At 35.5% G+C, this 26,984-nt stretch overlaps 1 protein-coding gene across 1 annotated transcript in view; it reads left to right on the forward strand.

The window, feature by feature from the left end:
* LOC131040747 (protein SRG1-like) overlaps window positions 1-26,984 on the forward strand; it is a 69,426-nt gene that overhangs the window by 20,330 nt on the left and 22,112 nt on the right. Inside the window, exons 3-4 of the mRNA XM_059220832.1 lie at window positions 12,472-12,719; window positions 12,872-13,196. Of these exons, the coding sequence (XP_059076815.1) occupies window positions 12,472-12,719; window positions 12,872-13,196 (573 nt within the window). The remainder of the gene's footprint in view (window positions 1-12,471; window positions 12,720-12,871; window positions 13,197-26,984) is intronic.

A 26,984-nucleotide genomic window follows, 5' to 3' on the forward strand; every position in this document is an offset into this window, starting at 1 on the left:
AGAGGAGAGAGGGAGAAGGAGGGTAGAGAGAGAGAGAGAGAGAGGGGGGGTGGGAGAGAAGAAGGGGTATGGAGGAAGGGAGAGGGAGAGTATGGGGAGGGAGAGAGGAGAGGGGAGAGGGAGAGGGAGAGGGAGAGATGGGAGATGGAGAGGGAGGGAGAGGAGAGGGGGAGAGGGAGAGGGAGAGGGAGAGAGGGAGAGAAGAAGGGGTATGGAGGAAGGGAGAGGGAGAGGTAGGGGGAGGGAGAGGGAGAGAGAGAGAGAGAGAGAGAGAGAGAGAGAGAGAGAGAGAGAGGAGAGAGAGGGAGGGAGAGAGGGAGAGGGAGGGAGAGAGGGAGAGAAGAGGGGGAGGGAGAGGGAGGGAGAGGAGAGAAGAGGGGGGAGGGAAAGTGGAGAGAGGGAGAGAGGTAGAGAGAGAGAGAGAGAGAGAGAGAAGAGGGGGGTGGTGGGAGAAAAAAGGGGTATGGAGGAAGGGGTCATATGGTGGGCTAATAAAATAATATATTAAATTTAAAGTTATGAATAGAACATCATACAATGAGACTCCAAGCGAACAAACAACGAGGCTTCACTAAAAAGAAAGTGTAAGAGCTTGACCTAAACCTAAGGGTACTGCCTAAAGTTCTAAAACATATAATGCTATTAAATTTGCAAGGTTATAAGACTGATCTCGATTGTGACTATAGGAATTACACACTTGATTTCCTTTCATGGGTATGTACCATTCCAAGTTGTTTGACAAGTGATGATCATCATATACTACCATTTCCATGCATAAAACAAACTTTAATTTCTTTAGGTGACAGGCGTTGTGTAACAACATGGGAACTCTCGCATACCCACCACTATCATTCTACAGGACATCATTTGTGTTACTCTCCTCTTTTTCTTCCTACCTGTTGTTTCCTTCTAAAAAACATATTGCAAGTACTCTGACTCATCATGTTGCTTTGCTGACACTATTTTCCACATCTACTCTGCTCATTAAATACACATTCGAGAAGAATATTGCTACTAGTTTCCTTGTTTGTCAAGGTAATACACCTGTGGTTCAATTTCAAACCTATTCCTCCTATTCAATATACACACACACAAATCCATCAGTCATCGAGACTCCAAGTGAACAAACAAGAAGGCTTCGCTAATAAGCAAGTGTAAGAGCTTGACCTAACCCTAAGAGTACTACCTAAGTTCTAAAACATATGATGCTATTAAATTCACAAGGTTATAAGACTGATCTCGATTGTGACTATAGGAATTACACACTTGATTTCTTTCATGGGAATGTACATTTCCAAGCTGTTTGGCAAGTGATGATCATCATATACTACCACTGCCATGCATACAACAAAATTTAATTTCTTTAGGTGACAGGTGTTGTGTAACAACATGGGAACTCTCACATACCCACCACTGTCATTCTACATGACATCATCTGTGTTACTCTCCCTCTTTCTCTTCATACCTATTGTTTCCTTTTGAAAAACATATTGCAGGTACTCTGACTCATCATGTTGCTTTGTTGACACTATTTTCCACATTTGCTCTGCTCATTGAAAACACATTCGAGAAGAATATTGCTACATGTTTCCTTGTTTGTCATGATAATACACATGTGCTTCAATTTCAAACCCTATTCCTCCTATTCAATATACACACACAAATCAATCAGTCAATTTTCTTAGGAGAGCATACATGATAAAAATCAAAGAGGAAGTTGCAGACAAGAAATAAATTCACTTACTTCTATAGAAGTGCAGATACAGTTGCAGTGGGGTATGGAGGGAGGGAGGGAGAGAAGAAGAGAAAGAGGGATGGGGTATGGAGGAAGGGAGACAAAGACAGAGACAGAGATAGAGACAAAGACAGAGATAGGTAGAGAGAGGCACCTTGTATGCGTTTGAGAGGGGGAGACAATACACTTACATGTGTATATATATGTTTAATATATTATATATACATATATTACATGTATACAAACATATTATATATACAATATCATATTATTCATATATTATATATTACATATATTATATGTATATACACATATACTATATAGAATATCATATTATACAATAGCGCGTACGCGTTCTTTATAGTAAAGGTAGCACGCACGCGTTGTTTATAGGGAAACAAGCGCGTACGCGCTGCTTACACTATAAGTACCTCGTACGCGCTTTTTAAACCATAAGTACCTCATACGCGCTTTTGACTATTTAGGCTTGGAAATAGGCCTGGATGACAAAGCTACGGTTTGGAAATTTGATTTTCCTCCATTTCTCTGATTTTTTACGTGTTTTATTTTATCAACTTGGTTTATCGAATTTGTCATCATCAGGTTTATACTTCATCAAGTGGGTATTTCTAAAATTACCACCATATTTTCACCCATCTTCTGAGCTTTCTAACCATATAATTTTTTTTCAATTTGAACAACAATAACATATTATTATTGAATTTATTTTACCAGTGTCTCCATAGTTCTCACAGACATAGGTGCACCATTTTTTGAATAACTTTTGATATACTTATCCAAATTTAAAAAACTTTATATATTAATTATTGTAGTGCACTTGATTCTTTACAATTTAAAAAAAAAAAAATTGTATTTTCAAGTTGTTTAGTGCAACTTATGCTTCGCACACGAACAGGTACCTAATTTTTTAGGATGTGCTCAATTGGAAAAATCATAAAAAAAAAAAAAAATACTCAACAAAAAATTACAAAAAATACACATCTTCTAGTTCTCACTCTTAACTACCTTTCTGCCAAAGGATTTGTCAAAATACTAAATCTAACTATGACTTTTTTTATGCGTACGTCAAACACTATGTTATGTTTTTCAGAAAAAATCAGGGTCAATTTTTCATGCGTGAAGGATTTGACCCCCTTAATCTTATCCAATTTTGAAAAACTTTAGTAGTTTGGAAACTAGATTCAGAGTACTACAATATTTGTTCTTTGATTATCTTCATATCTTGAGTGGATGACTTTCAAATTTTTCCTCCAAGTTCAAGTTCACCTAATTTTAGAAAAAAAAAAAAAAAAAGTGTCCACTTATACCCCTACCTCTTACATACCAAATATACTTAGCCACCTCTCTCTCCCCCTTCATCTCTCTCACAGCTATCACTCACCATCTAGGTCTCTCACGTTCTCTACCCAAGCTCTAGGTCTCTCACCTCTATATCTCTCCCCTCTCCAGTTATTTTCCTCCCTCTCCACATCTCTCTACCTCCTTAAACCCTTCTCTCTCTTTTTAAACTTCTCTCTCTCATTTCCTTCTCTCTCCCCTTCACCTCTCTACTTCTCCCCTCTCTAAGTCTCTCATTCCATGCCTACCTATCCCTCCCTTCCTACTTAGCCCTCTCTTTCTCTTTGTCCTTCTCTCTATCTTCTTCTTTCTCCCTCCCCTTTCTAGGTCATCACTATTAGTAATTGTATGCAAATAAAAATTAAACAGAGGAATGAAAACACATAAATAATACTAGTGAAGAGACAATTTTTAACGTGGTTCACCCAAACGTGGGCTACATCCACCAAACAGAGAGTCTAATATCATTATCTAGTAAATCGAATAGATTACAACTAGCAATCTCTTGCAACTCAATACCACTATAAAATGCTACAAAAATCTTCACACAAAACCCTAACCCTTAGTCGTTTTATCAAGACTTATGTTGGTCACAAAAATAGGGTCAGAATATGTCATCCAATAGAAAATTAACTCCTAATTCCTTTATAAAATAATAAAATTCGTTTGAGATTTCAAGGGTGTTGTCCCTTGACCTCTCCTTGGGGGCTCTGCCCCCAAACCCCCATTGAATAATTTGAGGGGAAACTACACTGATAGAAGTGAGGAAAATTTAACATTCAAGTTTTATTAGGCTCCATATAATAACAATCACCTCTCTCCTCATATTACTTTCTATCTATCTCATCCCTCTCTCTCCTCATTTAGGTCTCTCATCTCTTGTTCACCCTCTAAGTTTATCACCACTCTATTTGTGCCCTCTCTATTTCTCTCCCTCCCCCCTTACCACTATCCCTTTATGTACCCTCTATTTCTCTTCTTCCTCTCCTCACCTCTCTATCTCCTCCTTCCCTAGGTCTCTCACTCCTCTACCCTATGCCCTAAATAGTTTATATACCCTAAACACTATACCATATAAATTGGAAGGAGAGATAATGACCTAGAAAGAGGAGGGAGGGATAAGAGGAGAGACAACAAATAGATAGAGAGATAGAGAGTTGATTGAGAAGGTATGGGGTGAGAGGAATACATGGAGTGAGTGAGGGGCCTAAGGAAGGAGGAGATAAAGAAGTGAGGGGAGAGAAATAATAAAATTATAGAGTTCATAAAGGGAGAGTGGTAAGAGGGATGGGTGAGATAACTATAAGGGGAGTGAGGTGAGAGACCTATATGGAGAGAGGGAGGGTAAAATAGATAGAGTGGGATAGAGAAAGGTGGCTAATGAGACATGGATGGGTAGAGACGCAGAGAGGGAGGAAGGGAGAAACATAGAGATGGGAGAGAGAGAGAGAGGGGGGGGGGTTGGGGTGAGAGGTGGAAAGATGGACAATAGAGAGATAAAATAAGAGGGAGAGAGAGAGAGAGAGAGAGAGAGACTTATGGGAGTAAGGAGGGAGGGGGAGATAGAGAGGGTGAGATGGATCTAGAGAGGGGACAGAAAGGTGTGTGTGTGTGTGTGTGTGAGAGAGAGAGAGAGAGGGAAGTATCAATACAAGTAATACTCCAAAACCTATATCCTATATCCTATTACCTAAACCTTATACAAGGGAGGGAGATGTGATGGCCTAGAGTTAAGAGGGAGAGAGAAGATGAAAGAGAGAAAATAAAAGAGAAAGAAAGGGCTAAGGAGGGAGAGAGGGAGAGGTAGATAGGGAGTGACCAAGAGAGATAGAGAGAGAACAGGTAGAGAGTGAGGGGGAGAGAGAAGAACATAAAAGAGATAAGTTCACAAATAGAGAAAGAGTAGTAAGAAGGAAAAGATAGAGATGGTGAGGGTGGTAAATAACTAGAGAGTGAAGACACATAGAGGTGAGAGACCTATACCCTAGGGAGAGTTGGGTGAGAGACCTAGGGTGAGAGATAGAAGAGGAGAGAATTATTAAAGGGAAATGGGTCTCTCACCCCTCTCTCTGTCCTGATCCACCTCTCTCTCCAAGGGCTCTATCTCTCTCCCCTCTCTAGTTAACTATCTCCCTACCTCTAGGTTTCCCCCCTCTCTCTCTCTCATTTGCTTCGCTTCCTCTCTTACCTCTCTACCTCTCACCTCTCTAGGTCTCCCACTCACTCCCCATCTACCTCTTCCTCCTTCCCCGCCTCATTAGCCCTCTCTTTCTCTATATTATTCTCTCTCTCCTCTTCTATCCCCCTATATCTATCTCACCCTTCTCTCTAGCCATCAAGTTCTCTCACCTCTCTATCTATATGGATGGATAGAACTAGAAAGGTGAGAGATATAGAGGAGGAGAGAGACGTGAGAGATGTAGATGGGTAAATTGAGGGGTGAGATAGATAAAGGGGGATGGAGGAGGAGAGAGATGATGAACTAGAGAGGGATAAGGAGGGGGGAGGAAGAGGTAGATAGGAAGTGATTGATAAACATAAAGAGGGGAGAGAGAGAGAGAGAGAGGGGGGAGGGGGCAAGAAAGAACTAAAGAGGAGAGAGATATATATATAAAGGTGAGAGACATAGAGACTAGGGAGAGATGGATCAGAGACCTAAGGGGAGAGATACAGGTGAGAGAGATAGAGGAGGAGAGAAAGAGTATTAAGATGAGGGAGATGTGGAGAGGTAAATATGGAAGGAGGGAGATATAGGGATGAGGAAAGAGAGATGGATGGATGGAGAGGTTGTGATTGAGAGAATGGATAAAGAGTCAAGATAAACAATAGGATAGGGAGATGGAAGAGAGAGGGAAGGAGGCAAGGATAGAGATTGGGGAAATGAGGGAAAATGAGGTAGAGAGGGAGAGAGGGTGGAAGAAGCCTAGAGTGGAGAGAGAGGTGAGAGAGACAAGTATAGAGTTTGGGGGAGATAAAGAGGCATGAGGGGAGAGAGAGAAGAGAAGGAGAGAGTTAGTAAAGGGAGAGGGGTAAGGGGTGATGAAGAGAGAGGTGGAGAGGGAGGGAGAGAACTAGAGAGGTAAAAAATGGAGAGGTGAGATACCTAGAGAATGAGAGAGAGTTGAGGGACCTAGATGGGTAGATAGAGTAGTGAGATAGATAGAGGGGGATAGAGAGGTGGGTAATGAGACATAGATATATATGTAGAGATGTAGAGAGTTCTAGAAAGAAATAAACCTAAAGAGGATACAAAGAGAGAGAGAGAGAGAGAGGTGATGATATTAACAATGGAGAGAGAATAAGACAGATAAATAGAGATAATAAGAGGGAGTGAGGAAGGGAGAGGCAAAAAACTAGAGAGGGGAGAGATATAGAGGTGAGATACCTAGAGCCTGGGGAGATAGTATTGGAGGGAGAGGTAGTGATTGAGAGAATGGATAGAGAGAGAGAAAGAGGGGGGCAATAATAGAGGGAAAGAGGAGAGAGGATGTGAGAGACCTAAAGAAATAAAGGTAGGCAGGGAGTGAGGATGAGTTTTGTAAAGAGAGAGAGGAGACATATAGTAGAGAGAGAGAGAGAGAGAGAGAGAGTTAGATCTTAGGGAGAGAGGAGATAATGAGATGGAGAGAGGTAGAAAGGGGATAGAGGAAGAGTGATAGAGAGAGATATATAGGTCTAGAGTTTAGAGGAGATAAAGAGAGTTAGATAGAGAGGAAGAGAATGTTGATAGGAGCATGTTGATTACTAAAATTTGTCTTTTTGAAAATTTAAATGATCTTCTAAAACCTAGAATCTATATTATAACTTCTAGATATATAAAACTACTCTCAAACATATTGCCAATATATAAATGAAATATAACTTAAATTATGTACTTAAATACTATATTTCATGTATATATTCTTGTTGGGAGAGAGAGAGAGAGAGAGAGAGAGAGAGAGAGAGAGAGAGAGAGAGAGAGAGAGAACAATTTAGTCCAATGAAAAATATTTGTCTAGTGCATAATTTGATGCCAAATGGAAATGCACTTTCAAAAGCATATATCCATTTGGCTAGTTCCAAATTAAGTTCTTGTCGAATAGGTTTTCCATGAACAAACCTTAGGCATGGCACACAAAACCAATTTTGTGCATGCCAAATATGGTGAGTGCCCTATTTGGTGCATGCTAAATGGCTTCATGGGGGCCAAAAAAATTGGAATCTTTTTGATCTCCTATCTTGGTGCATATGTCCCATGATTTGTTGTTTCCACAACCTTCTCTAATTTTATCTAACTTCAATTACTCCCATTCCACAAAATTATCAATTTGTAGAAGATTTAAAACCGAATTGCAACACATTCCTTAACTACTTCTATTAATATCACCGCTTTTAACTTAGTCAACTCTAGTGAACGCAACTCCTTTATTATTGTGTCTCTTCAAACAATTTTTGGGTTCCTTGCTCCTCCTTTTTAATTTTCTAGATATTTTTTAAGATTTTGATTTCATTAAGAAATGAGGGAGATATTCATATTTTACTAAAACTATTTTTCCTTACTTTGGTTGCACTTTCCAATAATAAATAAATATTGACAATTGTCACCTTGTTTCTTCTTCTTTAAAGTTGCATTCATGACTTGAATCTCTCATAAACAACATGTTAGTCCTTACAAAATAATTTACATTTAATAATAACCATTCATCATAATATATTATCTTACATTAGCATTAACTAGCTAAACATACAAATGAATATCAATTATCACTAGTCATAGTTAATGCTTCATGAAACCAAGGTAAAGCTGAGAAATGTAATGGAATGAGATTATATGTGGAGTAAATTGTTATAACTGGTGATAATCAATGCAATCCAATCTTGTAATCAAACCTATCATCCTAAATTAATCTATCATTTGGATCCAAATTGGTTAATAATATATTGATAAATTTGAATTTGATTGTCATCATAGGGATGCATCCTTCCCAATCCTTGAGATATACATTGTTATTATCATTAAAAAGATTATCCTCATCATCATCAATCCATTGATCAATCAATTAACTTTTAGCTTGACTAGGGGTAAAATCTTGGTTTGCTTTTAGATTTTTGTGCATGCTTTCTTGTTGCTTGTGTTTGTTATCATTGTTTGTAATTATCATGGTCTTTACATCCTATTGCCACAAAGACATAATGTTCTTCCATATCATGGTTTAACAAGACATACATGTTTTCACTTGACCTTCTTGATCACATACTTGACACATTTTCATCTTGGTTTCTTATACCTGTATGCATAACGTCAAGTAGAATATCAAATATAGGTTTCTTATACCATTGTACAACATGGTTCTCATCCATCCCTTCAACATCCCTATCTCTTTCTCATCCATCATTAATTCTATATCCCTCCTATCCATTTGGAGAGTGCACACATATTCTTGGAACCCACCTATCATCTCAAGGGAGCATACTACTACCTCTTTATCACCCCTCCTCATCTCTACCATGACTAGAGCATCATGCTACTAATCCATATTCCTCCTATCCAATATATTTTTTCTTCTTTAATATAAGATAAATTCTTACTATCATGATCCCATATTAAAGAGGGGCTAAATGTAGACACTTAAATTCGTCTATCCTCGGCCACACTTGATTTTATCCCACTACAGTCAATTAAAATAAATATTTATTATTCATTTAATTAATCATTTATCTTTACCTCCCACCCTTCATAAATTAAATATATATTTCTTTAATTAATATCCCTTCTAAACTTATCCCTCAAACCCTCCAAATAAATCAATTAATTAATGTCTATTTAAGTTAATTAATTTCCATTACCATTTCAATTAATATTTAATTCCATCTTACTCTCAATCCTTATCTACTCAATCATAACCATTTAAATCCATTTACATGGATCAAGATCCAAACTTGCCATCATGTGACAAGTGTCCCTTCCTTGCTTATGTTCACACGTGTGAGCATGCAAAAGTTGTTCGCAATTTGGAGGAATTTATTATGTGTTGCATTGATGTTTTTTCATTGATGGCAACACCGACTGTTTTGGTTGTTTACCGGTTTCTGGTTGGTTCTGGTAGAGTGGTTGGATTATGGTATTGATCAGGTATGCTTTGGTTTGTGGAATTGATTTGGATTTGTCATTCATGCTATTCAGATGCATATCACAATCAGTTGGTTCAGGATTCGATGACTCGGATACTATCATTTGTTCTGGTAAGCCTTTTGGTCACCGGTAAGGGTTTTACCGACAGAGCTTTGTTGAAGATCTTTTGATGCATGTGATAAGTGGTGTTGGCACGACCTCTAGATGGCTTTTAGGATGTTATTGGTTATCTTGTTCATGTTCATGTTGATCGGTGTTCTTGGATTTGGTTTATGGCAACCTATTTTGGGTCTGGTCTTATACTGTTAGGTTATGGATCGACTTATGTAACGTGCTAATGGGTGATCCCGATGCATTACCGAATGGATTCATTGATTGGATTATCTTGTTTCGGTCTTAGGCCGACTTGGTTGACCATTGGATTGCGGGTTTATGTTATGAATTTATTGTATTATCTTTTATGTGGCCGACCTAATTGTTTATGTCCCAGGTTAGTATAAATATGATTAAGATTTCTTTGTAGATCATGGTTATGGGATGGTTATGTGATTATCTGTGTGTGAATAATGTTGTAATCATATGCAGGAGTTTTGGTCGATCATAGGTGATCTAATTGGGTTGGTAAGAGAGGTTTAAGACCTTTGGTACTGAGCTTAACCGAAACTATACTCAGGCATAGGAGATGATATCTTTGCAATTCACTCTTCTTTCCGGATTGTAGTCTGGATTTATTTTGTAGTTAGTGAGGCTCCTTTTGTGATGAGCAATGCGCTCTAGGTTGTTGGCCTTCCTGCATGTGCAAGCCCCTCATTTTGTAATCACATACTTACTACAAAATTATTATCAAACTATGGGTAGGCTTCCCACCGTGGTTTTTCCCTTTATCGAGTTTTCCACGTACAAATCTTGGTGTCATGTGTTCTGGATGGATGGTAATTGTTATGTGATTTATGTTTATGCTTAATTGCTATATCAGTTATTCTGGTATTGGGTTTATGTGTTCCGGTAATAAGGATTTGAATACTTTAAGTTTTGTAATCTGTTGACAACTGACCCCTTTCAGTTGTCCTCCGGTTATCTGAGTTGTCTAACAAAAGTATCCTCATAGACACCCTACCTCTTACACATGTCATAATTTACCCATCCTATCTTTCTCACTTGTCCCTTTCATGAGCTAGCCACGTGTGAGCGCACTCAGCTATTGCACCTCCATTCCTCTTGTGACACATCATAAGGCTAAGCCTTTAGTCCATGCCATCACTTTGATTCAATCCTAACCATCCATTTGACATTAAATTTTAGCCACTGATTGTCTTCATAAAAAATAATATAAATTGAATTATTTTCTCTCACTTTAACCGTCAACACTTATGCTATCCTTATGTTGTTATTTTCTTCGCATATCAATTATCATCTCAACACCATGTTGTTGGTTTGAGTAACCACATTCTACCTAGCAACAACTCCAAAAGAAACAAATCAAGTAAACAAGGGTGTATTCACTTCAACTCAATTTGTGAGATTGGAAATTAGAAGATGATGAATCGTACATGTATTTCATTCATTTATCTATTTGTGTCTTTTATTATATTTCTCACCTTTGATGTATATTAAGAATCCTTATGAGAGAGAATTTAATTAGAAAGAAATTGTAAGAAAGTTTGGTTAGATATTTTGAGATAGATAGGACAATTACTTCAAATATAATATTTTAGACATTTTGATTTATTATTATTTAATCCCACAAAAACATATACCTAAATTTGTGAAATAAAAATATTAAAAAATAAAAAATATTGAATATTGAATATAACAAGATATGATTCATTTTTTGAATTAAAAAATATAAGAAGATAACAAAATATAATTTAAAATATTATATAAAAATAAATGTACATAAAAGCAAAGATTATATAAAGTAAAAAATAAAACAAAATTATATATATAGTTGAAACTAAGGCAACTAAGGCTGGGATCCCATTGTGGGCCCCACCAACTTAGGGATGTTATCTACCACTTGTGAAACATCTAACTTTAATTTCTATTAAAAAATTAGTTTTGGAGGGAAATGTATTGTTTTTACTTGTTTTTATAATGCACATAGAAAGATATTTAGGAGCTTAAATTTCCCCCCTATCCCAATTGCAATAATTTTGGTTAGCAGCCGCTGCTCAATTTTTTTAGCATTAATTTGTGGAGCTGGTGGCCCCATGAATGTAAAATTTTGCTGCTTATAAAATAAGCAGTCATCTTAAATTGCATTATTAAAAGAAATATTTAATTCTAATTGGTCACATAAATTGTGGAGAAAAAATTGGAAACAAATAAAAAGAGGGAAATTGTTTTGGAGAGCCACGTGTCAATCTTCTCAATAAGCAATTGCTGCTTATTTCAGCCCCCCCTTCTTTTCAAAGCTTATTTTTAAGTTTTAAGCAACTGCTGCTCCACTTAAATAGGAAAACATTCCAATTTATCCTTTCCTCTTAATTAAAAATTTGTATGGGAACACTCTGGCTGCTTAATTTTAAGTAGAAATTGCACTTAAGCAGCCGCATGGGGACATGGGGTTAGCTTATTTTGGCTAGCAGCTGCTCAACTTTTTAAGGAGCAATTTGTGGAGCAGGTGGCCCCATGGATAGTCAAATGGCTGCTTATTTTTATGCAATCTTCTTAAATTATTTTGTAAATGAATTTATTGATAATATTTTTTACAAAAAAAATTCATAAGCAAAATTTTAGGCAAGTAAATAGGGGAGAAAAAAAATATGGTGAAGCAATGTGTCTTTTTTTTCAATAAGCAATTTTTATTTTTTTTTTGAGTTTTTAAATCTCTATCAATTATTTTTTAATTATCTATATTTATTTGTTTTGTTGAATTGAATATGCAAAATAATAAAATTAATGAAATCACAATGTCAGTTGAACCCAAGACCAACAAGGAGCAAACCCACAATCCAAACCAACTCTGCTACCTGTCCTGACTATAATTATATAAATTTTTATTATTACTATTAACATAAATTTAAGATAACTAGTTGACTCAACAGAAATCAGAATATATACACTCTTGTTTATGGAGTCATCAGACTGTACATTTGACCATATTTATTACATTTAAATAAATGATGATACAATTATTTTTTAATTTTTAATTAATTAAAAATTTTGATAAAATGACTGGATTATCACAATAACTTAGACATTAGTACAACTAATGACTGGATAACTATTTCCAATTCTAATTTCTGTATAGACATTGCCACAGGTTGTTAATCACGGTATTCCTCATTCACTGATAGACACTGTGAAAAGAATTGCGAAAGACTTTTTTAAGCTGCCATTAGAGAGAAAACAGAGTTATTCATTGAGGCCAGGGGATCTTCAGGGCTACGGCCAGACCTTCGTTGTGTCTGAAAATCAGAAGTTGGATTGGGGTAATTTGCTAGGATTGATCATGTATCCTCCCGAGCTCAGAGATTTGAACTTTTGGCCGACTGAGCCTGCCGATTTCATGTATTGCAGAATGCTACATAGAAAAAAATTTATATTAATGTAACTGTAGAAAACTGAACCTTTTTCTTTACATGGATGGCTTAGATTAGCTGTAGAACATTCTTGTTCACCTCTAGATTCAGGATGAATTTTTTTCCTTATGGGATTTGCAGGGAGACCGTGTATGCATACAATACTGAAATTAAAAGACGTGCTGGGCAACTGCTGGCTTTGATTGCTGAGTCATTGCATTTGCAGCCTGACTTTTTTGAGAAGAAATTTGGCAATGCATACCAAAAGATGAGGATGAACTACTATCCTCCCTGTGTTAATCCAGATCTTGTTCTAGGACTAAGTGCACATGCAGACATGGTAGCCCTGACTCTACTGCTGCAGGATGATGAAGTAGTGGGCTTGCAGATTCACAAGGATGATCAATGGAGATCTGTGAAACCAATTCCTTATGCCCTGGTCATTAATACTGGAAACATGATGGAGGTAATTTCCTTATCAGTATTAAAGAGGCGATGTTTAAGAATGAAATTATAGGAAACAGGAAATCAGAGAATGAATGTGATTAATCTTCCTCTTGTCCCCTTGCTTGCCAATGCATACAGAGGGTAGGCATTATAATGGTCGAATACATTAAATTATGATTCCTCATTTCTTTTTTCATAAGTTGTGAAGCTGGATTTGCAGGTTATGACAAATGGAAGATACAAGAGCATCATACACAGAGCAGTAACGAACAAGGAGAAAGAAAGACTATCAATTGGAGTATTTTATGCTCCCGGATTCACTGAAGAGATTACTACTTCCCCTGAACTGATTGATGATAATCATCCCTGCTTGTTCAGGAAGTTTATTCACCAGGATTACATGCAAGACTATTACACTCGTGGAGCGAAGTCAAAATATTCATTTTATGAATTTGCTGGAATTAAAAATTGACCCTTTATGAGAAACGAGAAATGAGAAATGCAATAGATACTGCAGACAGGGTTGGGTGAAATTGCACTGTTTTCTATTCATAATCATATATTTTCCTTAAATTATTCCCATAAAAAAAATAGGGTTATTGTAACCATTTTTCTATATAAATAACACAGAATTACAGATTGCCCCAAAAGCTACAAGGTATTCTGCTTAAAAAAAAATTAAAATGCTAATCACAATTTATACATGTCCCGTACTCCAAACTAAACTTAAAAAAGCATAGCTTAACTTTGTTTATTTTCTCTCTTAAGCGTAGGATACATATACAGTTGTACTACAGGTGTCCCATATATTTTCTATCACCTTCCATCAGGCTGTATGGGAGGGCTTTCGCTTGCCTGGAACGCCAGGGTTTTCCTTTAAAAATCATATTATTTGTTTGTATGGACTAATTTGGATCTAATGTCCACATTGATTCATTGACCTACACAGTTTTTGAGTCATTGATCTATATTTTTGAAATATAGACCTAGCCTTTTTTTTATATGTCATCCCACTAGACATGTGATCCATAGATTTGCACTTTTTTTATCATCCTTTTATGCATTTAAGTTACATTATTTTTCTTATCAAATATTAGCATGCACTTTTGAGCTTTTCTTCTCCACTTTTGAGCTATTTTGTGGCACTTTTGAAGTATTATTTGGTTCTTTTGATCTACTCTTTGGTGCATTTGTTCTATAGAATTACATTTCTATGTTGTTGACTTGGTTTTTTTAACTATTCCCATGAACATTCAATTGCCAAAGTTACACATTTGAGTCATTAGTCTATGCCTTTGAACTATTTTGTGGCACTTTTGACTTATGACTTGGTACTTTTGACCAATTTTGTTGCAAATTTAACTAATATCAATATCCATTAAGATTTCACACCATAACAAAAGCCAAATTTTCATTACTTCAGATAAGTAGACTTGAGATAGACCTAAAATACCTCAACTAGGTTTTCCAACTTCATCTTTCACCAAAGTCTTGAATTGAACTTTCATCCACTATTTAATCAACATTTCACCTCATCCATTGGACTTAGATCTATTATCCTTAGCTAGACTTGGAAAGGGACAAAACTTATCTTCCAATCACAAACAACATACCATTATCATCAACTTCATTCAAACAACCAAAATTATTAATATTTTAATCTAGATCTTTTATCCCTTTGTCTTTAGTTTATCTTTTTTCTTGGAAGCTTGCTTACTCCAAGTAGAGAGTCAAATTATCCTACATCATTAGCACGTAAACTAGCTTGAGAACCTTGGCTACTCTTGAGTTAGCAGACTTCACTCCCTGTCTATTTTCTTAGACTCGCAAGTCCTATTTAAGTACAGCAATTATACTCTTGATCCATACCATTACAAGATCTAGATTCGCTTTGTTAATCTTTTATCAAATTCATAACATTATCTTTTATCAAATTCAAGTATAAAAAAAATCCAAAAATACCATTGCCTTAGTCTAAATCTAATCATATTCTAGGAAATCAAGAAAACCTTCACATCCATATCCAACTTCACATAATCTACCAAAGGTCTTGAAAATCTTGTATCCCTACCACAAGGTCTCAACATAAGAAAGAAAAAGGAATATCATCAAATTGAGTCAACTCCAAAAGCGACCCTGAATGAAAGTCAACATGAGATTGGGACACCTTCCTTCCCAAGTGGATGTGAGACTCCTCAACCAACCTCTTCAAGAGGTACACCCATGTTAACAAAAACCACTCAAGTTCTCTTTGATGAACTACAAGAACCACAACAAAACCCTAGAGAAATTATGAAGCTTGTAGATTGTCTTCTCAAAACCACAACCATTATTTTTTGTGGTTAGCCATAAAGGCTACCAATTTTCCCTCCTATTTTGACACTACCCTTGTTAAAGATCCCATTAATTCCACAACATCACATACCTTAGGGGAAACAAGTTTAACAAATATATCAATCGGAAACAATTCCATGCTACCATTAACTAACATGTCCATACAACAACAAAAAAATGTTTTCATACCATGATCAATTAACATATCACAACAAGCCAATCCTTTCATACCACCCTTAACCAACATTTCTAGAACACAACAAATCACAACATTGTCCATCTCAACCCAAGTCTCCATACCTCTAATCAACACCCAATCACCACAATATACCTTGCAAATTACAAATCTCCTCTACCAACAAGTCACTTCACGTAGTCATATCACTACATCCATCTCCATGACAAGCCTTCAAACTTTTAGCTACATCAACACATCCATTCTTATGACCAATCCCAAATTCCCCTCACATACCACATACATCTCCAAATCAACTATATCTACCACACCTATAAACACATACATCAACCAATCATCAACAACTCTAAATTTTGCCACTTCATTAAACATCTACACCCCCAAAAATCACAACATCATCCCCCAAAACCAACAACCTATACCATCATGTCTAACATACCTCCAAACACTTGCATCCCTCAAAACCATAACATAATTCCATAAAATCAACCACCTATACCATCAAATCCTATCATCACACCTACCATACCCACAAGTGCATACATACCATAAAACCATACATGCATACCCCAAAACAACAACCCTCTAATGAACATTCTACAAGGCCAATCACCTTTCGCCACTTCATCTATTATGTCCACAAATACACATATCCCCCAAAATCACAACACGTTAGGTAACCAATTAGTTATTCCCACGAGTTTTACTAATCAGACCACAAACATACCTACCTACATACCCACCAATGACTTGGCACAACAAATCCAAAACCTACAATAACAAATAACAAACATTCAAATGAGACATACTAAGAAGATCTATACACTTGAGGACATATGTCCTTATCTCTTTAATAAATTCATATCCATGCTACCTTTCCCTCACAATTTAGAAACTCCTAGATTTTACAAATACAAGGGAAAGGGTGATCTATGTGGGCATATTAGGGAATTTTACATAGCTTTCCTGGGAGTTACTTATAACAATGCATATCTAATGTGTCTCTTTCCTTGAAGTTTAGGAGGGAAAGCCATTAAATGGTTCTCCCATCTCCCCCACAAGATTAAATCCTTCCATGATTTAGTAGAAAAATTTAGTACAAACTTTTTATACAACATTGAACATGAGATCTCCATGACTCTAAACAAATAAATGGAGAATCTTTTAATGCCTTCCTACAACAAGCAAATCAAGCAAATGAGGGTGCATTCACTTGAACCAAATCCATGAGATTGGAAAGGTATAAGATAAGGTATTGTGTGTGTTCCATTCATTTATCTATTTGTGTCTTTTATCATATTTCCTATCTTCAATATATATTAAGAATATCTATGAGAGAATATAATCACAAAGAAATAGTATGAAAGTTTACCTAGATATTTTGGGATAAATTAAACAATTACTTTAAATATAATATCTTAGACATTTTGATTTCTTATTATTTAATCTTACATAAATATATACCTAAATTTGTGAAATAAAAATATTAAAAATAAATATAAAAAAAATTGTATATTATTATTTTTACTTAAGAAATAAAACAAAATCATATAACATAAAGATAACAAAATATGATTTAAAAAATTATATAAAAACGGGAAACAGGAGACGCGGACGTTTACGACGAAAACGGCATTTTGCCTGTTAAAACGGGAAACAGGAACTTGCCCGTTTTGTTAACACAGCTATAAACACACTAGCAAATCTCACACAAGTTCCAGACAGGTATGTGAAAAGTGATGAAGAGAAACCAGCAATCGTTGAATCTCCAACTGATCTATTTGACTTAAGTAAGATTGCACAAGCACAACACAGAGAAGAAGAGATCAGAAAAATGGCTAAGGCTTCTGAAGCATGGGGCTTTTTCAGGTATGAATTGAATTTTAATTTTTTTCAAACATTGAGAATTTTAGCATTAGCCACAGCAATATTTTCAGAAACGACGTGAGATCTTTTATGGGATAGTATTTAAATATATGTAATATTAATTATTTTTATAAAAAATGACACTTTTTAATCTTTTTATAAAGATAAATGTCAGATAAAATAGTAAAATTTGATATAAAAATGAATTTTTTTAACAGTGCAACTATTGAAAAACAACAGTTACCACCTGCAATATTAACAACAAAAGGTCAATAGGGGACCGGAGTCAGTAGTGGACATAGCTAACTTCGTGCATCTTAAGCTCCTAAATGGTTCATCTGATTTCGACGATTTTTTTTTTCGTTCTCTCCGAATACGACTTAACTACTTAAAGCTATTGTTTTGGCTTGTGGGTAGTAACGATGCACATTGTGGAATTCGTTATGTGCACAAAGGTCAAAAAGTACAAATTTCAAAGTGTGGTCCAATACATAATCACCTTTGCGCCAATAGTAGATAACTCAAAATAGCCAGTAGTAGTGGACAAATGCCCCAGTATTTAAGCACAAATGACCCAGTAGTGGTGCACAAATGTCCCAGTAATGGGCTAATTATGGTAAAAAAAAACTAAAAAATTATTCACTATTGGTATATGTGATATTTATTAATGGATCTTCCATTACCATTTTTTTTGGCTCCTACTATGTCTACTAACGGGGGGTGAGGTTGAGAAAAAGATGACGGTTATTGGTCCTATTTCCACTACTGGCTCCTTTCCCCTAGCTGGCTTGAAATGATAGAACTCCTTCCCACTGAATTTATGAACCAAATATTCTTCTTGATCGTTCCCACTGAATGGTCAGCAATATTTATTAGGGCTTCTTAACCCTTTGTCTAGAACAATCTCGATCTTCTAGTTTTCTTTTATCATTAATTAAAGATGACAAATTAATTATTTTTTTGTTTAGGACAACTCAAATCACACACATTAAGCCTTGACTTTCACCCTATCAACCACCAACAATCTCAAATATGAAAATTCAATGCCCCCAAATCCCTTCGAAATCAAATTAATGGCACTCTTCTCAAAACAAACGTCTTCCAATGTTATCTAAGAATCTACTTTCTAATAGTCTTTGTTTCATATATTGACTATAGCCTATATCATTTTGTTGTGACTAGAAACCATCTAAACTTTACATATTTATCATTTGTTTTTCAATAGTCTATATACAAATATTTTGATGTAACTAGAAACTGTAACTAGGAATTCGACTAAAGGCTTCATAACATAACATTAGCTAACCACGAAAGCTAACAAGCTATGAAAAACACTCCTAATTCAATCAACGAAAGCATGAAGACAAGATTCAAAATAAACCAAATGCAAACCATAACGCAGAATCTCCTCCATGTGATTCCATTGTCCTTCTTTCACCTCCAAATGGGATTTTTGTGGATTTCACCTACAAGTGCAAAGTGTGATTGGAAGCAAGATTGTGAGATGATTTAACAATAGCATAAGGGTACTCGAAGCATGGTTGTTCAAATGATTGAAAAAAGAAGCTATATTTATAGACCAAAATTGAGGAAAATCATGAAATTAGAATGATTGAATCAAAAAAGGCAAATTGATTTGAAAATGGTATAATTGAATGACAAAATTTATCAAAAATTGATTGACAAGTTTCCATGTGCAAATATAACAAATTTCTATGCAAAATCGATGACAAATTGAGAGAGAATTAAGCCTCCAAACTATGACAAATTAGCCACAAATTTTGCTTCATGATTTATGACATGATTGGAGAGAAAATAGCTTCATAAATTATGACAAAAGGGAAGCACAAAAAGAGGAGAAATTAGTGGGAAAAGTTAGGAGGGAAAATTAGTAAGATTTTGAAATTAGAAAATTAGGTGGAAAATGGAGAAATTATAAAAATTACGGAATAGGAATTAGATGACATTAATTAATAAATTCTCATTTATTAATTAACTCGCAAAAAGGGACACAATTAGCCAATTAAATAAAGTGTTTAATTGTGACAAGAGGGGCCTAGGATAAATAAATAAATTTATTTAACCTAGAGGAAGAAGTTAATAGGATTAAATGATTAAATCATAAAACCCTAGAAGAGAAATTAGAAATGAAAGGATGTCAATTAGGTCAGGACATTATTGAAACAATCGATATAAGATCGATCATTGATTAAATGATAAATATTTGATGATTGATAAAGAACCGATGTTGATTGACCGTTGAAAACCAATGACAAGTTGACCAAGATTGATAGAAGGACCAAATTGATAGATGACAAATGATAAAAAGATCAATGACTAATTGATCCAAGATTGACGAAGATTGATGATTGATTGAGATCGATGAAGAATCGATCAAAGATTGATAAAAGGTTGACTTGATAAAATTTGACATGATACTGAGATTGACAAAGACCGATGACAAATTGATTGCAATTTGACAAGATTGATTTACAATTGTCAAGAGATCCAAATTGAAAGAGGATCCAAAATGATCAAAATTGATTCAAGATGATTGCAAATTGATTGAAAACTAGGACAAAACCCTAATTCGACATAAATTAGGATTGATGATCTCCAATTGATATGACAAGATTGATTATGACCAGTTATTGCAATTCAGAAATGATACCAACAAGACCTAATTCAAAAGCGAGAGAATTAGAGTCAAATAGGAAAGAGATGCACAAGAATGAAAAGATGCCGACAAATGATAAAGACCAAATGCATAACATGGAGGAAATGTCAATAAGATGTGAAAACCCTAAAGAAGGTCAGGCGGACATGTTAAAGTATGGTACCGTAAGCTTTGACCATTTTTAGATGCCTGCATTTTGCCCCTCTTTGAGACAATACGATTATGAGCGTTGTTTAAAAGAACAATCAAGAAAATATGCCCTAGATGATGACAAGGATATATGTATGCCCCCTCGAGGATTGGTCAGAAAAATCCAGAAAAGGGGCCAATTGATCAACAATGATGACAGGAAACCAATGGTTCGAACAGACTGAAAATCAAAGATCAAATGCACAAGAGACAAGTGTTACAAGGTGCAAAAGACCATGACCAATACAACGTGGGAAACGTGCACTTCCATCTAGGCACTTGGAAATCCTATAAAAGGAGATGAGAAGTATGAAAATGACTCATTTGCACTTGCTAGCTTGCGAGATTCTGAGCTCTAGACAAAGGGCCTTGTAGAGAGATGGCGAACATTCCAATGGTGGATCACCTTGGGGAACATGTACACACATACAGACAACCTGACAATGCGGGAGAACCGGTATGTTGGATATTGTTGCTACTAGGATATGTTGTTATCATTGATCTCAACATATTCCTATGTTTTGGTGTTGCCGAGAAATGTTTTGGTGACCCGGTGATTACAGTGAGTTGATCTGGTTGGTTTATCTATTTTCTATGTTGAATCAACTAGAGATATGTCATTCTTTATTGATTCCATGATGCTATGTGATGATTTGATCAAGTTGAGGATTCCGATATGGAGATTGGTTTTCATTGTTCAGTGTTGCAGTGTTCTGGTGTTTGATCCGTTGTGCTCCGGTATGATCATATCTTGTGTTGTGGGTTTGGGAGAGTGTTTGGGATGTCCATGTGTATCTTCATTTCAGATGGTTCATGATTTGATGCTCTGCAAGCTATCTTTCTTGTCTGAGTTGTTGTTGTTAAGTGTTCTTTGAGTGTTTGCATATGATCGATGAAGATTTGAATAAGTGGTGTTGGTGCAGCTATTACAAATGGTTCTAATGTGCTTGTTGGTGTTTCCTAATCATGTCCTATTTTTTTTAGTGGTCCACATTGATCATTGTGTGTGTTCTTGCTGATCTTATGGGTTCGGTGATATTCTTCGTGTTATGCGGTATTTTTGGTGGTGTAACATGTTGCAGTTGATCTTGGCAAGATTTTCGATGGTGGTGCACATTTGAGGAGTTGATTTACGTCCATGCTAAGTTTTTTATGACATTGTATTGATCTGGTGGTTGGTTTATGTATCGTGTGATGTAATTTTGTAATTAGGTGTTAAGGGTTTGGCCGACCTTGTAGTCAAGGTTGACGATTTGTATAAATGGGTGAAATATTCATGTAGTTTAGGTACTGGTGTTGAGTCTACATTATCATAGAGTGGTGCATGTGCGATCAAGTGAATTCATATTTCAGTGTGGTTTGTTGAGCAGAGATTGGTGAAGGGAAGACATATGTTCTTAACCAGAACTATCATTAGGCATTAGTAGATGCTATTTTTGCAGTTCCTCTTTGTCGGATTGTAGTCTGAATATCTTTGTAAGGTAGTGAACCTTCCCTGAGGGTTGCAACCTTTTGGGTCATTGTAATTTGAGCAGTGATCTCTAGGAAGTGTTCTTGAATGCATGTGCATTCCCCATTGTAATATTTACACATACTATTGCAAAGTATCATCTTATTGTGGGTAGGTTCCCACCGTGGTTTTTCCCTTAACTGGGTTTTCCATGTCAAAATATTTTTGTTATGTGTTTTTTTGTTATTGTTTTTTATCTTTCTTTTTGCTGCAATTGATCAGATCTAAGATAGTACTTAATTTGTTTGATCCCGTGAAAACTGATTCACCCTCCCCCCCTCTCATTTTTTCTTGTTGTTGCCAAAAAGTGGTAACAAAGCTAGATCCTCCAGAAGAAGCTTAACCGCTTGAGGAGATCTGTGATGGAAACCTATGTGTTCAAGAAGGAGAGTCCTAGATTTTATGGAAATAATTATACTGTTTGGAAGGACCAAATGGAAATTCATTTGAAGTGTCTTGGAGAAGATTATTGGAAGATTATAAAGAATGTCTACAATGTTCCTCTGAATGGACCGAGGTTACTGCTAATGAAATCAAGGAAGCTGAGCATAACATAAGGGCTAAGGAAGCGTTGTTGAGTGCCTTGACTGATTTAGAGATGACTAATGTGATGGGACTTTAGACTTCACATGAGATATGAGAAAAGCTAGAGGTCTTGTATGAAGGAGATGCACAAGTTAAAGTTGCTAAGTTGCAGAGTTTGAAGGTAAAGTATGAGACATTGAAGATGGGAGAAGATGAGAACATAACTTCCTTTATGGCTAAAGTGAATGAACTTTTTACAAACATCAGATGTGCTGGTCGAACTCTTGAGGAAGATGAGATTGTTGCTAAGGTGTTGAGATCCTTGCCTTCTTCTTATAAAGCTAAATTTGTTGCTATTGATGAGATCCAGAGTGTGAATATTGTGACAAGAGACATGTTGGTTGGTAAGCTTGTTGCATTTGAGTTGAGAAAATTTGGAGAATCACATGGTAAATCTGAATTTACATTTAAAGCCTTTGTATCCAGGAAGCAGTTGTATGATTTGGGAGAGAGTTCATCTAGGGTTTCAAGATATGAAAGATAAATGAGAGAGATGGAAGAGCAAGAGAAATATTTGGATGAGTTTGAAGTGCTTATTGCTTGGATATTGCCTAAGGGAGCCGGTAATTATGATGGAAAGTTACCCCTGAAATGTTTCTCTTGTAATAAGATAGGACAGTTTGCTTCTAGGTGTCCTAAAAGAATGTCTAGATATGATAACCATGATAAATCTGAAAGACATGATACATTTTATAAGCATTGTAAATATGAGAAGCATGATAAGTATGATAAGCCCTGCAAGCCCTACCGGAAGTACATAAATCAGAAGAGATGCTATTATGATGTTGATGAAGGTGTGAAAAATGATGAATCAAAAAATGGGAATTTTGGAGATGAATTTGTATTTATTGCTATCAAGGAAGATGATCTAGTACCAGTGACTCCTACAAGTTGCATTGTTGAGGAGAAAGCTTTGGCTGCTATGATTGAAGAGAAATATGAATGGGTAATTGACAGTGACTATTCACATCATATGATAGGTGATAAAAGTAATTTTGTGAATATGGAAAGGTATGATGGTGGTATAGTAAGATTTGGGGATGATAAAGATTGTGTGATTCATGGTAGAGTTTCTATATCTTTTGATGCAAGATTTGATGAAGGAATCTTCTTTGGATATTCTACGAAGAGCAAGGCCTACTGGTGTTACAATAAGAGGTTGAAAAAGATGGTGGAAAGTGCAAATGTTAAGGTTGATGAATGTTATGGGAAGCAGATCACAGTATGTGAATATGAGATTGATGATCAGGATATTGTTTCTAAGCCTGCACAGACTCAGATCTTGAAGCAGAATGATCCAGTAAAGACAGCTAATTCAGATATTGTTGCTGTCAGTGAAGAAGTTCAAGAGCCTAAGAATTAGAATAATCTAAAGACTCTGAGGTATGTGAAATTGAATCATTCTGAGAATCAGATTATTGGCAATAAGAACAAAGGTGTGATGACTAGAAGAAGACTTGTTGCTGAAGAGATATACCTGATTTCTAAGATTGAGCCTAAAGATGTTGTTGAAGCATGTAAGGATGAGAAGTGGATAAAAGAAATGGAAGAAAAGTTAAATCAGATTAACAAGAATAACACTTGGGAGCTTGTTCCGAGACCTAAAGAAAAGAATGTGATTGGTACTAAATGGGTGTTCCAGAATAAACTGAATGAATCTAGTGAAGTGGTAAGAAATAAAGAAAGATTGGTATGTAAGGGATGCTCTCAGATGGAAGATATTGATTATGAGGAGACTTTTTCTCTGGTAGCTAGAATTGAATTTGTTAGATTGTTGCTTGCATATGATGTTTACAAAAATTTCAAGGTATATCAGATGGATGTCAAGTCAGCCTTTTTGAATGGTGATCTTGAGGAGGAAGTCTACATTGAGCAACCAGAATGATTTTCATTATCAAATGAAGGTGATATGGTAGGCAGATAGAAGAAAGCACTTTATGGACTAAAGCAAGCCCCTAGAGCCTAGTATGCTAGATTAGATGAGTATTTGATGAAGCTAGTATTTTGTAAAGGTATCGATGATAGTAATTTATACTTTAAGGTTGCAAATGGTAACATTTTGATTGTTGAAGTGTTTGTGGATGACATTATTTTTAGAGGAGATGATGATTTGAGTATGAAATTTGTTGATGATATGCAAAAAGAATTTGAGATGTCTATGATAGGTGAGATGAAATTCTTCTGAGGATTGCAGATTACATAGACCAGCAAAGGTATTTTTGTAATGCCCGCCAAAATACCCTAGAGAAATTAAGCAACTAACATTCTAATGGAGATAAAAAAAAATTATTAACATATATTAACAACTAACGTAACACATAACATCTCCATTTAACTACATTCATTTACCATTTATCCATTATGAACATGCATCATTACACATTTCACTAATTAACACAAGCGGAAATAACATAACATCATTAATCTTTCCCTAGAGTACTTCAACGTCATTACTTAATGAACTACCATAATGACATCCTACTCACATGACAAACACATTCCATATGGAATTAATGCATCAGATCCAATTTCCTAACCATGAGATATGCAACCTACCAAATTATCTATCCATCATGATATGCATGCCATTCTACCATTTTACTAACATATTACATTCCTTCTTTAAAAATGCAAGACAACACCATATTCCTACATTCATTTTATACACCAAATCGAAATGTGTTGTAACCCATCATTTCCTATCTACATGCTCTTATCATTTTCCATGATAATGCAATCCTAATGCATGGGTATAATCCATCCTTACTAATCCATTTAAACATACTTCAAACACATTTAATACTAACATGATCTCATTCCATCCATTATGATTATCTACTCATAATGTATAAACTATAATTCATTCTTCAATCCACATGATAAACTAATTCCCTTATTTCTTTACTTAATCATGAGCAAGCAAAACATCACACTGTTCCTTCAATCATAAAGTTCATTTACTAACGTACAAACATATAACTATATAAATCCATTACTTCCAATATAAGTACATGGCATACATCATATACAAGTCATTTACTATCTATCTAGCATGATATACATTCCATTACTACGCAAATCAAACCATTTCCTATTAGCTTCATTCTAAAGCCTCAATACCTTTTAATCCCAATTCTCTTTTACATTCCAAATTCTCACAAGAACATATATGACTCCTCTATCATGATTTACCTATTAGCAACATGATCTATTCACATTTATAGTTATTTCATTACATCATAGCTTACACATAGCACCGAAAGAAAATCCACGAATCCAATAGTAACAGTTTCTTTTCCTAATCCAACTACACATACCACCACTTTCCTAACAGGATAATTTCATTTGACAATAACCCCAATTCATAACACAAGAATCCTAGTATTTTCCTTCCATAATCCTTTTGCATTCTATGCATACTTTTCCTAATTTCCAAAGCGTACACATAGAGACATCATTATCTAAACCTTATCCATATTATCTAACATCCTCAATACTAACATTTAATATTATTCCATTTCTCAGGGTTCTTTCACATATTAAATCACAATCTAAAGAATAACCATAAAATTCATTTCCAACTAATACAAGAAAATCATATTATAAATCACATATATTTCAATTGTAACTCCATTGCCAAATTTGGGTACATGAAATCATTCCCTTCATTTAATAAGAACATATCCATACATCTCATTGCCACATTTACAAATCATGAAATATCCTAACTACCATTCATGATCTACTTATAATTACATTTACATAACAATACTTCAAGAACATAGCTCTTCCTTTTACATGATTCCATCGACCACATACAAGATACTACATACATGCATTCCATCATATTCATTACATAAATCTGCTATAAAGTACATCCATATTCCATCAAGAAGGAGAATCCACATCCATGCATGAAGAATCCAAGAGAACATCCCAATGGCTAAAAACAACCAGCCACCCGACCATGTGGAACCAAAGGAACCACCCCCCATGCTAGGAGATGACACAAGGTTCCAACACACACACTCTAAACCTAAGATGGCACCTATAACCAAAGAGACTAACCACACAAGGACTCTCATGCAAGAGCTCACACAATACAACAAGAATAAACTCCCAGAGGCGTATAACTCATCAAGACATAAATGCATACAATAAGGCATAATCATAAATCATCAAAGGGAACACATGTAGGAGTGGAGTGTCATCACATGCCATCCTCAAAACATAATAACATAAGGCACTAGCCTGATGAACATGTGGAGCCATCTCAACCTATGAGAGACTAAGGGAGATTAGCTTACCATCTTCACGACCTTCTAATGCTTATCCTAAAACATCCTCCCTATAACTAAGTCATGAGGCTCAAATCAATTTATCATCTTATTAATTAATCCAACTACCCAACCCATCAATTATTAGGTTATCACTTATTTACAAATCAAGG

The sequence above is a fragment of the Cryptomeria japonica genome, chromosome 5 (assembly GCF_030272615.1).
Source record: "Cryptomeria japonica chromosome 5, Sugi_1.0, whole genome shotgun sequence".
Taxonomy (NCBI): Eukaryota; Viridiplantae; Streptophyta; class Pinopsida; order Cupressales; family Cupressaceae; genus Cryptomeria; species Cryptomeria japonica.